This window comes from Nicotiana sylvestris, chromosome 12 (assembly GCF_000393655.2).
Source record: "Nicotiana sylvestris chromosome 12, ASM39365v2, whole genome shotgun sequence".
Taxonomy (NCBI): domain Eukaryota; kingdom Viridiplantae; phylum Streptophyta; class Magnoliopsida; order Solanales; family Solanaceae; genus Nicotiana; species Nicotiana sylvestris.
The window spans coordinates 155,714,533-155,729,584 of record NC_091068.1 but is presented as its reverse complement, the minus strand read 5'-3'; the positions used below and the strand labels follow the sequence as shown (position 1 = coordinate 155,729,584).

Genomic DNA, 15,052 nt, shown 5'->3' with positions numbered 1-15,052 from the left:
TACTGTTAACTATAACATTTGTGATTTATAATATTCCCTAAGATCCAAAAGAATGACGAGGTTCAGAGTACTATCTTCAATGCATTTTTGAATTAATTTAAATATCAATTTATTATTTTTTTTCTATGAAACTTATATATTTTAAAACTATGTAAGGTAGTATAAATAAAAATTGTTATAATTTTATTTAAAATATCCTAAACAAAGAAAATTATTTGACAATAAAACACAATGATATTAGTATAATTTTTTAACTCGTTGATTGCTTTATATACTTTTTCACATTGTAATTTTATTTTTGAAAATTCAAGGAACGGGTGTCTGAATTTATACTGGAAATTAAATTCATTAATCTTCATATTCTAAACATTGTCAGTTTCTTTTAGAACAGAGAAAAGTATTAATATTTCAAAAAAGAAGTTACTTTTTTTTTTTTGGATGAATTAAAAAAGAAGTTACGAAAGTTAAGAAGGCAAAAGTAGGGGTGGATATTAGAAAATCAACCGAACCATACCGCACCGATTTTAGATTTCTTTTAAAGAAATCGTAGGTTTTTATATAAATCTATAACCGTACCGATAATTAGGGTAGGTTTTTTATTTTATAAAAATAAACCTAAAAAATACCGAACCGTACCGAATAAATTTTACATGTGAAAAATATATTCATATAGTAAGTTTAAAACTAATAAAGTATTAAATTTTTCATTGGGTCTTGGAATTATGAAAACTGTTACAAGCCAATAAATAATTAAACTCAAAATAATAATTTCTAAAACCTATTCTGCTACTTATACTTAACTAAGTTATTTCAAGTATCTTTATTAGCAAGACACAAAGTATTCTAACGATTATGAGCAGTAAATTACAATGTTTGAATATGTTTCCTTTTATATAATTTAGATTTATCTTTTAAAATATTTAATATTGACTTTATTCTTGAGTCCCAACTTGGTTAATATCTTTTCACTCGTGTGATTTATATTTTATTTGTTTTTACTTGGTTTCTTTTACGTTGGTGTCGAATAGTTGTGTACCTATACTCTAGCCATCTTTCATATTTTTTAATTAATTATCCTTTAAACAATAAAATGTCTAGAGAGTTTCGCTAAGTCCTATAAAAGAACGTATGTTATTACATTCTACTTTTACTGGTGAATTTTATGACATTTAAAAAATACCAAAAATTAACCGAACCGTACCGATACCGAAATGAAACCGACATGATTGGGATGGTTTCAAAAAGTCTAATTTTAGTTATACATAATAAAATAACCGAAAAATTGGTATGATACAAATTTTATAAAATAATCGGCCGGACCGAACCATTGACACCCTTAGGCAAAAGCAAAACAAAGGTAGAGGATATCCTATTATTTAGGCTTCACAAATGACCAAACTGACAAATCTTTGATTTCCCTCTAATAATTCTCCTAATTAAAAATAAATAAAAAAAAACAAAAAAAAAAAACTGACCATTTCTTTTTTCCTTTCTGTTGCTATCCATAATCCTAAAATACTGAATCCAAAAACACACACAAAACTCCTTCAATTCAAACCTCCAAATTAGGAATGGAATTAAATTTAACTGTAATTTCTAAATCATTCATTTATTTTGTTACAAAACTTCTGACCCGATAGTTTAGTCACAAAATCTGCATGTAAAAGGTTACCAGTTATAAATTTTCCCTTTAATGCTTCCCCTCCTTTACTTCCTGCAACTTTTCAGTTTTTCAGTTTCCATAATTTTGAATTAACAAAATTATTTCTATTACTATAAATACACAACAGAACAGAAGAAACAGACCCCACCATCTTCTGTTTTTTCTTCTTCTTATATTTATTTATTTATTCAATATATATAAGTCATAGGTTTGGCCTACCCTAACCAAGAAACATGTCACAAATTTTGTCATAGGTTTTGCCAACAGATTTTTATATAGAAATCCTCTCCTCTCCTCTCCTTTTGGAACAAATCAAGTTCTTATTTTGGTTTTGCACTTTTGTTCTTCCTGTTACAAATATGGCCATTCAAGCGCAGTTATATTCAGAAAATCTTGGGTTTCCTTTGGTAAGTTCACAGGATTTAATGGAGAATAATGTTTGCGGATTTAGCCACTTTTACTTTAATCCTCAACATCAACAACAACAACAACAGCAATTTCTACAAATTGAACAGCAGCAGCAGCAGTTTCAAATTCTGAACCAGAAATATAATCAGAATTTGATGAACTTTTACAATTCTAACCAAACAGTGGTGAGCCTAGCCTGCCAATTAGAGAAACAGAGGCTTGAGATTGATCAGTTCATCAATTTACAGGTTATTCTTGTATCTTTTACAATTTCTTCCTTCCATTTTACATGACACTCTGTTCTTTTTAGATTTTTTTTTTTAAAAAAAAGAAGAACTCAATTTTTTTTTCTACACCCATAGAAATGTTTTTAAGACCTCAAGTTGTAAGGATATTTTTGATAAGTAGCAAAAACAATTCTTTCCCTCTATTTTTAAATTCGTCTTCGGACATACGCTGCAGTATAAAATGCAACGAATAAGGCAGCCCGGTGCACTAGGGTCCGGGAAGGGACGGACCACAAGGGTCTATTGTACGCAATTCACAGTTCGAATCTGTGACCTCCTGGTCACATGGCAATAACTTTACCAGTTACGTCAAGGCATGTCCTTCGTAAAATACAACGAATAAGTTATTAAGATTTAATCAAGATTATTATTTTATAAAAATACATTTTTTATACATATTTATTATTATTTTAAAATACATTTTTCTAATCAAGATTACTATTAATGTAGTTGGTTTCGGCCAACCAACCAATTTTGTGTTTTGTCCAAATTTTAACAAGCGGAAAGTTTGCATTTTTATTTTTTTAATTTTTTATGAACGATATATGCAGCAACCTAACAATTTTTTAATTTTTTTTTTGATAAACAGAACGAGAGACTGAGATTAGCTTTACAGGAACAAAGAAAGCAACAACTAACATTAATATTGAGAAACTACGAAACAAAGGCTCAGTTTTTACTAAAACAAAAGGACGAAGAAATAGCAAAGGCAATGAACAAGTCAAAGGACCTACAAGATTTCTTAAAAAGAATAGAAATGGAGAATCAAACATGGCAAAGAATAGCCAAAGAAAACGAAGCCATTGTCCTATCTTTAAACAACACAATTGAACAACTAAGAGAAAGTGCACGTATTCTATCAACCAATGGAGGTGTAGGAGATGCAGAGTCTTGTTGTGATGTACAACCAATGGAGCATAACGTACAAGAGTCACAGCAACTCAGTCTTGAGACAGGAAATGAGGAACAACAAACGAGGAAAATGATGTGCAAAAGCTGCAATTGTAGGAAATCGTGTATTGTTTTCTTGCCTTGTAGGCATCTTTCTTCTTGCAAAAATTGTGACCCTTTTCTACATTCATGTCCTGTCTGTAGAATTGAGAAGAAAGCAAGTATTGAAGCTTTGATTTGATCTTCTCTTATGAAAATGACTAGTGTTTCATGTTTCCAAGAAAAAAAATGCAGTCACATTTCATCATAAGAGGGTAAATGAACATTGAGTTGGTAGAAAAGGGGTAGGGGCCAGGGGTGTTCTAAAAAATCCAAAAAATTCGAACTAAACCGAAAATCAAAACAAATCGACCAAAAAAATTGATATTTTTTAGGTTTGATTTGGTTTTGGTTTTAAATTTTAAAAATCGATCAAATTTGGTTTGATTTTGGTTTTAATCAAAAAATAATCGGAAAAAGCCGAACCAAACCGACTATAAAAGTAGCTATTTAAATTTATTTTTATACACACACACACACACACACACACATATATATATATATATATATATATATATATATATATATATATATATATATGTATATATATGTATGTATACTTTTATATAAAGTTTCTAAAATTTTATAGTACACCTTAGTCACTTGAATTTTTAGTCTAGTTCTTTGCTATTATAATAATTTAATTCTTTGCTTTTACATTCTAGTTTGATTGATAGTTTTCTTTTGCTAAATACAAGAATTTATTTCATGTAAAAATAATTGATTTTTAATTTAGTACTTAAATTATTCATCACTATTTGATTCAATTATTATCAATATATGTTGGTAAATGATAGATTTCTCAAAGAGCAATTGATCTGATAGTATTACATTGAAAATGTAGTCGCCGAAATATGTGTTTGGTAGTGTATTTCTCATATTTAAGGAAAAAATTGATAAATAGCCGAAAAAACCGAAAATCCGACAAAAATCGAATTAATAAAAAATCGACTTAATTGGTTTGGTTTGGTTTGGTTCCAATATTTGAAAAACCGACTTACTTGATTTGGTTTCTTTTTAAGGAAAAACCGACCCAAATCGAACCATAAACACGCCTAGTAGGGATGTTTGTTGGTCCGTACGATACCATATTTAGATATTTCGGTTCGATATTTTGGTATTAAGTTAATACATTAAAGGCGTGTTTGGTTAGGCAGAAAAGTCATTCTATATTTCATTGATTTCTTTGATAATCTTGTATTGTCTGTTCACTTACTTGGGATTCATCTATTTTTTTACTTGTTTTTTCTATAACAACAACAACACAATTCGGTGCAAAAGGAATTTCGTAGGAAGAGCCGCACGTCAAGGGTATTGTGTAGGGAGAGGGTGTTGTGTTGGTAGAATAGTCATTCTAAATTCATTTATTTCGTTTACAATCTTGTATTTTTTGCTCACTTATTAGGGGGATTCATCTACTTTTTGCATTTGTTGTTTTTAATTTTTATAACCATCTAGCATTAGCATCTATTAACTCGATTAATTCAGATTCGAGACACATTAAAGAGGAGTTTCATTCCTAGACTCGAACCAAGCTCTAATTAAAGATGGTGTTGGCGGAATTTTTGGGAATTTTTTTAAATATGCCACTAAACTTAACAAAACAATTCACATGTGCCATTCGTAAGAGGACGTGATAAGGTTGGTATGTAAAGAGGGTTTCGATAATGTCACATATATGTCACGTCCTTAGTCTTAAACTAAGCGCACGTGCAGCACTTGGCAACTCGCTCACGATCTTGCACAGCTTGCTCACGTTCTTGCTATGCCAAGTCAGCCTTACTACACTCATGATCGCTAAGAGAATGTTAGAACACAAGAGAATTGCCAAAGGAAGCTTTTGTATTAGAGAGAACTTGATAGTTTAGCTTGGTTCATGAATTACGAATGAATGCCCCCTATTTATATTAATCACCTAGGGGCTAGTATGTAAATAATAATTGTTCTACAAGTCCTTCCGTATTTACAAATAAGTCCTTCTCTAGAATATTCTACATAGCTAGAATCTTCTAAGGACTTTCCTAGCAATTCTATAGGGTTCTAAGGTCTTCCTAAGGAAACCTCTATATTTCTCTAGAACCTTCCTACAAGTGCATAAATATCTAGAACATTTCCAAGGAAATTCTCCATAGTTCTAGAATATTCCACCAAGATCTAGTCCCTAACTTATGTAACCATTCCATATGGCAAAAATATATGTCAAGTGGCACCTACGTGGTATGATGATGTGGCGGGTCATTACACTCTCCCCCACCCAATTTTGTACCGCCCTCGGCACAAATTATCGACACATATGTGCGCACCTCGTCTTGGCGTCGCCAAAGATCTTTGTCTATTAGCCATGATGCCCTATGAAGAGGTTCTCCTTCCCATTTCACAAGGTACTGGCTACCTTTCTTCTCACGCCATTTGTACTTTGGACGGCTAGCAATGATGGCCTCCATCCTCCGCCCATCGGATGCCCCTTCTTGCTCTTGACCTGAATCTTCCCATGACTCAACCAAGTCTAGCAGCTTCTCAAGCATCGAGTACGTGCTTCCATTCCCTATTTGGCTGCCCTCTATGGTCCAGCCTTACTGGCAAACTTGAACCCTCTGCTTGGTGCATTGTCTGAGTCCGATAGCATGCCATCACTTTGTAACTCTCCATCCTTTTCAACTATGCCCATCCAACTTTTCTTGCTGCCACCATGCTCCATTTGCATGGTACCAAGATAGGCTTTAGAATCCCCTACTTTCGGCTTAGATTCCAAACGCATCCCTCAAATACAGGCGGTTCCCCCTGTGTCATCCTTATGTGCTTGAGAAAAGCTCCCTATCATTGCTGCAAGCTTCCCCAACTCTGAGCATTCACTTGCCAGATGTGATCCTTCACAGAAGTAGCACCCTCCCTTAGGCACGTACTCCCTACCATTTTCCGGCCCCTTGCCGTTTCTCTTGGACCCCTGTGCGTTATGGGATAGCCCCTTGCCATTACCCTTGTATAGCTCGGCTATGCATTTCCCGTGTCCTCATCATGATCTCCCTCATCCCTCTCGGCGTTGCCTTCTTTGGACTTGGCAGGCTCCATCTTGAAGTCAACAAGTGACTAGGATACTCTCACGTTGGCTATTTGATGTCTTCTTAACTTATGCTTTGCCCAATTTTGCAACTCTTCCATGAAGTAGAAGAGGAAATCTTCCTCGGACAATGACGAGATTTGCAGCATTAAGGTAGTGAACTCGCGTACATACTCCCCAATTGTGGCCTCTGTCGGAGCTCCCTTAGCTTCCGCCAGTCTGCCACCTCACGTGCAGCCCGTGCACCACCATACTACTTTCACTTAGGGACCTCGCGTTGATCCCTTCTGCAAGTACCAAGCCCTTGGTAATTCCGGCCATGGTTCCCTACAAAACTTCCTTCTAGCAATCTCTTGTATTCTTTCTAACATTCCTTAGTCATAACCTTTGCTCTGATACCACGTTGTCACGTCCTTAGTCTTAAACTAAGCGCACGTGCGGCACTTGGCAACTCGCTCACGATCTTGCACAGCTTGCTCACGTTCTTGCTATGCCAAGTCAGTCTTACTACACTCAAGATCGCTAAGAGAATATTAGAACACAAGAGAATTGCCAAAGAAAGCTTTTGTATTAGAAAGAACATGATAGTTTAGCTTGGTTCATGAATTACAGATGAATGCCCCCTATTTATACTAATCACCTAGGGGCTAGTATGTAAATAATAATATTCTACAAGTCCTTCCGTTTTTACAAATAAGTTTTTCTCTAGAATATTCTACATAGCTAGAATCTTCTAAGGACTTTCCTAACAATTCTATAGGGCTCTAGGGTCTTCCTAAGGAAACTTCTATATTTCTCTAGAACCTCCCTACAAGTGCATAACTATCTAGAACATTTCCAAGGAATTCTTCATAGTTCTAGAATATTCCACCAAGATCTAGTCCCTAACTTATGTAACCATTCTATATGGTAAAAATATATGCCAAGTGACACCTACGTGGCATGATGATGTGGCGGGTCATGACATATAGTCCAAATTCGTAACAGTGATTAGGGGTGTACAAACCAAACCGATAACCCGCATCAACCCGAAAACCCGAGTCAACCCGGAAAAAAAACCCGACTAGTGGTTTGGTTTGACTTGGTTTGGTATTGAAAAATAAAACCCGACCACAATAGGGTTGGTTTGGTATTAACTAAAAAAAGTCAAACCGAAACCAAACCAACCCGATATTATATGTATACATATTTTATATATTAGATAGATAAAAATATTTATAGAATGTAAGTTATAAATATTTCTTAATTTTTATTATAATTTATGTATATAGCATAATATTTTAAGTTGGTATTATAGCCCATGTAAATGTTTGTTTTTGTTTGGCCCATAAAAGAATAATTGAGCCCAAACCAAAACCTAATCCTAAAGCAGCAATACATTGTCCTAAAGTTGTTCTGAAATACGTAAAGGTAAACAATTGAAATCATCTTTCCTCTTCTCCAAAGGCAAAAAACCTACGCTCTTCCTTTGCTCAATCCCTATCATTGGTAAAGCTCTTTTGCTCTCATTTTACAGGTTTTCTTTTAGCTGTATACATATACCTTGCTTTTCCCCAATTAACTAAGATTTTTCTTTTTCCGATTAGCAAGTTTTTTTTTGTAAATCTGTTGTATTCCTCCCTACTGTTGAATTCATTTGTTTATTTTGTTTCCCTTAGATGCTTAACATGAGTAATTGGTTGTTACTTAAAAAGATATTGAAACTTGTTTACTTATATTTTGAATCATTTGGTTAAATAATATGAACTGTGTAAAATTAAGAGAGATGTATTTCGTACATTGTTATGCGATTTTGTCTTATTTTGTTTCTCTTAAAAGATTTTTGGCAAATCTGGTGTATTCCTCCCTATTGTTGTATTTAGGACTATAGAAATATTTGGAGCACAAGTTTATCGGAACGAAAAACCCGAGAAACCCGAGAAAACCCGATATTGAAAAACCCGACTTTTGTTGGTTTGGTTTGAACTATAGATTTAAAAACCCGATACAATTAGTTTGATTTGGTAATTGCAAAATCCGAACCAACCCGACCTATGTACACCCCTAACAGTGATGGTATATTTAAGATCAACTATTAATGAGCGATATATGTTTAATATTTCATTCGCTCCATTTTAATTGATTTTTTGACTTTTTATTTGTGATCCACAATATTTGATTTTTCAAATATCAATAAGTTAATTTTTTTTTTCTCTCTAAAGTTACCTTTGAAGTAAAGAGTCTCAGAGTATCTGTTATATTTTTAATGAACAAACTAAAAAGATATAAAAATTAATATGATCAATTTTATTTTTAATTAATATTACAAGATAAATTTCTTAACATGTGCGTACACAAGTGACAAAATCAATTGAAGTACATTGGGGGAGTAGCATATTTGAGTTTTTCCCCATATTTTTTTGGACTTGTTAATTTTGTGTACTTTGTCTTGTCTTACTTCGTACCTTTGTGAGACTAGTCTGGTAGGGTTTTTGTCTAAGATAGCTAGTAGCAATGTTGTGTTTTACTACTCTTTCGTTTCTCATAGTGTCGGGTCTATTTACTGGCTATTGCTTTACTTTGCATCTGGTTTTCATATTGTTATTTTTCCTATGATATCTGTGATGGTACTGATATTATCTCTTTTTATATTCTTGAGTTGAGAGTCTTTCAGAAACAACCTTTCTATTCCATCGGGGTAGGGGTACCTGTCACACCTCACTTTTATGCGCCCGCGGGGGCGCAGGGGAGTTTTTTCCAATTAAAGGACAATCGAAACGGGATTGGTTTAATTATTCAGAGTCGCCACTTGGGAGATTTAGGGTGTCCCAAGTCACCAATTTTAATCCCGAATCGAGGAAAAGAATGACTCTATATTATGGTCTGCGTACCAGAAATCCGGATAAGGAATTCTGTTAACCCGGGAGAAGGTGTTAGGCATTCCCGAGTTCCGTGGTTCTAGCACGGTCGCTCAACTGTTATATTCGGCTTGATTATCTGATTTTATACAAGTGTGAACTTATGTGCAAAATTTAACTTTTAACCGCTTTTATCATTTACTGTTTTTATCAAGAATTGCAACGTTGTGAAAATGTATCTCGAACCGCGTTACAATCAATGTACCCGTGGTCGTCGACACACTTTGACTCCGTTGAGATTTGGATTTGGGTCACATCAATGTGCACCCGAGTTTAAGGAAATTAAATTATTAAAGGCGCGCCTAAAGCGACTAGCGTATTTATTTTGGGTAGGACCGTGGAATTTTACTAAACGGTCCATCCCGAAGCCTAAACAATTTTTAAAGCAATATTTATTGAGGGCCCCGCAATTTGTATTTTTATTTGGCGAGGCTCACCTCGTTCTTTATTTCTAATGAATTTGCAACGTCATGGACATGCATCTCGAACCACGTCACAGTCAATGTACCCGTGATTAGAGAGGCATTTCGAATCCGTCGAGATTCGGATTTGGGTCACATAAATGTGCACCCGAGTTTAAGAAGGTAAAGTTTATTAAAGCGTATCCTAAAGAGACTAACGTGTTGTCATTTTAGGAAGGTTGTGAGATTTGCTAAACAACCCGTCCGGGAAACTAAATGCTTCAATGATTTACATTTAACAAGGGCCCCGCATCTGCGTGTTTTGTTTATTTTCATCGAGGCTCATCTCGTTCTTATTTTAAAAGGATATCCTATAGCAACTACGTTTCTTGTCGTGTTCGTCTCTATCAATTGAAAACGGTAGACAGTCCTAATTAATTACATGATTGCGAGTTTACTTATAACAGGATTTAAAATGCTTTTACAGAATAATAAAATGTGACTGCGATTATGGATAACTAGCCGAAAATTATGGGCCCAAACCTAGCTCATGCGAGATGGCCAGACTTAGGCCCCCTTTTTCGATATGGGCCTAACTGATTTGTTTCGATTTGGGCTCGGCCTTCATGAGATTGAGGCCTAGGACTGATTCTTTGTTCTGTGAAATGAGTTTATCAATTTATATGGGACAATCTGGCAAAAGGAGAAAGAATTTTAACTAAAGTGGATAGTTTTCCTATTTGGCTTACATTAGAGAATATATTACACCCTCAGACTAAGTCTAAAGGTACAACTTATTACACTGGGAATGTTTTTTTCACCTAACAGCACACATACATGACTAGCATGCATTAACCTGCATTGATACACTAAGCATGTAGGCTACTTCTATTATCCAAACAAAAATGTAACTACTATATACTACATGACATTTAACACAACAGTCCACGTGTATATAAACAATCTGCAGGTCCTCTCTTTTGCATTTATGTTCAAACTCTCAGTTACATTAGTGGTATCGATTGTGTACCTGGTAAGGAGGACAAAGAAGAAAGGAATGATCAGCTAAGCAATATGCAGTGAATACAGCAACAGCAGATAACACCAACAACACAGCAACAACAACCAGCCACAATGATGAAGCTCACAAGTGGTCGAGCAACAAACAAGCAGTCCCAGGAACAGAATGATGAACCAACAGAAAACCAGAGTATTCAATATAACAGCACCAGCAGTTCAACAATCACAAACAGCTCGGCAAATAACCAACAACAATTAGCAAAGACAGCTTGGCTAACTTGAACTCCTAAGCAGTTTTCAGACAGTGTTTTGTTACAATATTCTGAAATTTTCTTTTTGTTTTTTTTTTCTTTCTCTCCAGACTCAAAAATGTCCAGCCTAAGACCCTTAAACTTCAGCCTAAGACCCTTAAACTTCAGCCTAAGACCCTTAAACTTCAACCCCTGTTTTAGTTATCAAATGGCCTATTTATAGGCCAAATGCACCATTACAGCTGAGCTGCCCTGCCTGCCAATTGGCAGAATGCCCATACTCTTTTAAGCCCATGCTCAGCATGCTTGGTGTCAGCTCCCTTTATTCCCCACGCCTGGTTTTGTTTAATCCAGAATTATGGGCTCATTTGTTTATTCATTTTGAGCCCCCATACCCTTGTGTCTTGTTCCCCCATTGGTATTAGTTTAATCCTAAGTTAGTACCCTTTTTGTCAGCTCACTTAAACTAATTACTTCTGTTCTTTTTAAACACCCCAGAATACCCCCGTTAACCTTGATTATTACTGCCCCTGCCTATTGCAGCATTAGGGCATTTTTGCACTGATGAAAACTCGAACTCAGGACTGCCTAGACTGAACCCTTTTAGTCATTTTTATAATGCCAACAGACCATTTCAAACATTACTAGGTCATCCAGCCAGTGTCCGAGTTTAATTAGTTATGTGAAACTCCTAGCTCCTTCGATCCATTAGTTATAGAAAACTAATCGACGACATTTATCGAGTCGACTATACTAATTATAGCAGGTAATAATCAGTCGCTCATATAAACAACACGTTCGGGGACCTAAAGGGTATCAGACAACTTTTATTAAATTACTGGGCCTATATGAATTAGTTCCTTTGACGATTAATCTAACTGACGATCATGTTTATCACAGAGTGTATTCAGAACAAACAGAAGACAATCGACCAAATAAAGGGTCTTTAACAGAGATGAAAGAAATCTGGAAGAAGTAACAAAATAACAAACAAACACAAAGAGATATGCTGACAACTTATTTGGAAATAAAACAAAAGAACGGAAAACTTACCAAAATGTTTAAACCAAACAGACCCAAATCAAACTCGACTTCGAACCTTTGAGGCCGAACAAACCTTAATCAGGGTGTTCTCACATGAGAACACCTTGGTTAAGGTCTATTAGACCTCAAACCTATGTCAAAACTGGCCGGATTCCCCAGGTGCATGTGCTTCAGAAGTCTGGATTTCCAGATCTGGATTTTTGGGAGTTGTGGGTGGATTCGGACCAAACCAAGCTTGGTTTGGTCACGAGGAAGGTCAGGAGAGTGTCTAGCATGAAGATGGGGTGGTTTGGCATAGGTCCAGGTTCGACTCAAATCTTCAAACGAAGATTCGAGACGAACGGAAGTGATTCGAGGCTTGTGGTTAGTGGATTCGTGTTCAGGATGGTCGGGTGCATCGGGGGTGTTATTTTGGTGGTCATCGGAACTGTGGTTGCCAGGCTTATGGTGGGAAACCTAGGCTGCTAGGGTTTGAGAGGAAAGGGAGCCTGGGGAAGATGGTGAATAGTGGCCGAGGGGGGGGTGTGGCTTGGGGCGTGGGGTAAGGGGGTTAGGTTTATATATGTATTGAGGGTTTAGATCCTGGCCATTGGATCAATTGAGATCAAGGGCCAGGATCTAACCATTGAGGAGGGACGACGTCGTTCGGGAGATGATAGTGGGTTATGACCGGGTAGGGGATTGGATCGGGTCATGTTGACGGGTTTAGAGGAAGGCCTGGATCCGTTGGATCAATGGGAATGAACGGCCCAGATTAACTTGCCTGAAACGACGTCGTTTCGACTTAGCAGGGGCTGTATTGGACCGTTTGATTGCCATGAATCAACGGCTCAGATTGAGGCGCTGATACGACGTCGTTTGGGACGTGTCCGGGCAGCCTGTGTTTGGACTGGATCTGTGTCCTGGTCTTGGGCCTATTTTGTTTCATTTCTTGGCCCAAACCGATTTTCCCTACTCTTTTGCTTTTGTTTTCTTTCTTATTATTTTTTCTTTTCTTTTAAACAAAATAAAAATAACAAATAATAAGGTAACGGAATTAAACAACAATGCAACATTTTAACACAATTATCACAAAAATATTTACGTAGGTTAGCTAAGAGCCTAGGGCGAACGGTGCACATATATATTTTTTGAATTTTCTTTTACTGACCGAATTATGGTTTAACCATCCTAATACATATATTTTGTATTTTGTTTGTTAATGATTAAATGCAAAAAAAAAGAATGGACAGATCCACAAGTGACTAACAACACATGAAAACTCGAACAATTGTACAACGAAGCCATTTGTCACTATTTTTATTTTCTTTTGGAGCGAATGTCCGTAAAGCAAAAATCACGTGCTTACAGCTGCCCCTCTTTGCACGGAGACACGAAGGGTTTTCGCGCAAAGATAAAGCGAGCGATTTTTGCCCGTCCGAATACTCCGTGTGAAGCATTTTTGAAAAAGATTTGACCGAACCTTTGCTTCGGAGGTTTCCTACATATCCTGGGCTGAACAGGAATCAGGTCAATGTAGTTCGGGAAATTTTGGTAGCTGGGACTACCATGTGACTGTATTGCTTGCTGTTGTTGTGCGCTGTTGCATGCTGCTGTAGGATGCTACTGCTCAACCGATCTCCCTATTACATTGCTCTAAAAGGAAAAACAAGAAGTTAAGCTAGAGTATGAGGTCTCATCTATCTCCCACTTGTTCTTGTTGTCTTGCTTTCTTGTCGGCTAATGCTTTCCTCTGACGCCTGTATTTTGTGAACTTGGAGATGATGCTGATCCTTCGCTGACGTTTGAATGCCAGTTTTCGTCACTTTGCTTGACCCGCTGGGGATACGACTTTCTTCTTTAAATCTTTCAATGGTTTCCTCAGTGGTATGGCTTTTCATCAGAATTGTTATGTTGGGCATGCCATAGCGTTCCCAAACTGCTCTTTTGAGACGCGTTCCTTCTTCCCTTTGAATGTGCGCTTGCTTTTGCAGTTGTCTGCTTCTTGGTGCTGAGGATTTTATTGTTTCCCGTTTGGGGATCTCTGTCGTAACCTTCCGTCTTCAGGTGGGGTGACTGATTCCAAAATCTAGAGCTGAATGTATTCCCGCATTATACTGGTGGGCGACCTAGAACTTAAATGTATTCCCGCGTTATACTGGTGGGCGACCTAGAAAAAGTATTCCCGCATTATACTGGTGGGCGACCTAGAACTTAAAAGTATTCCCGCATTATACTGGTGGGCGACCTAGAACTTAAATGTATTCCCGCATTATACTGGTGGGCGACCTAGAACTTAAATGTATTCCCGCATTATACTGGTGGGCGACCTAGAACTTAAAAGTATTCCCGCATTATACTGGTGGGCGACCTAGAACTTAAAAGTATTCCCGCATTATACTGGTGGGCGACCTAGAACTTAAATGTATTCCCGCATTATACTGGTGGGCGACCTAGAACTTAAATGTATTCCCGCATTATACTGGTGGGCGACCTAGAACTTAAATGTATTCCCGCATTATACTGGTGGGCGACCTAGAACTTAAAAGTATTCCCGCATTATACTGGTGGGCGACCTAGAACTTAAAAGTATTCCCGCATTATACTGGTGGGCGACCTAGAACTTAAAAGTATTCCCGCATTATACTGGTGGGCGACCTAGAACTTAAATGTATTCCCGCATTATACTGGTGGGCGACCTAGAACTTAAAAGTATTCCCGCATTATACTGGTGGGCGACCTAGAACTTAAAAGTATTCCCGCATTATACTGGTGGGCGACCTAGAACTTAAAAGTATTCCCGCATTATACTGGTGGGCGACCTAGAACTTAAAAGTATTCCCGCATTATACTGGTGGGCGACCTAGAACTTAAATGTATTCCCGCATTATACTGGTGGGCGACCTAGAACTTAAAAGTATTCCCGCATTATACTGGTGGGCGACCTAGAACTTAAATGTATTCCCGCATTATACTGGTGGGCGACCTAGAACTTAAATGTATTCCCGCATTATACTGGTGGGCGACCTAGAACTTAAAAGTATTCCCGCATTA

At 36.8% G+C, this 15,052-nt stretch overlaps 1 protein-coding gene across 1 annotated transcript; it reads left to right on the top strand.

Moving 5' to 3' along the window:
• The first annotated feature begins 1,889 nt into the window (after positions 1-1,889).
• On the top strand, positions 1,890-3,506 carry LOC104227132 (probable BOI-related E3 ubiquitin-protein ligase 2). Its single transcript, XM_009779291.2, has 2 exons — positions 1,890-2,319; positions 2,948-3,506. Exons 1-2 carry the CDS (start codon positions 2,023-2,025, stop codon positions 3,488-3,490), a joined length of 840 nt encoding a protein of 279 aa, XP_009777593.1. The 5' UTR covers positions 1,890-2,022; the 3' UTR covers positions 3,491-3,506.
• Positions 3,507-15,052: the final 11,546 nt, after the last annotated feature.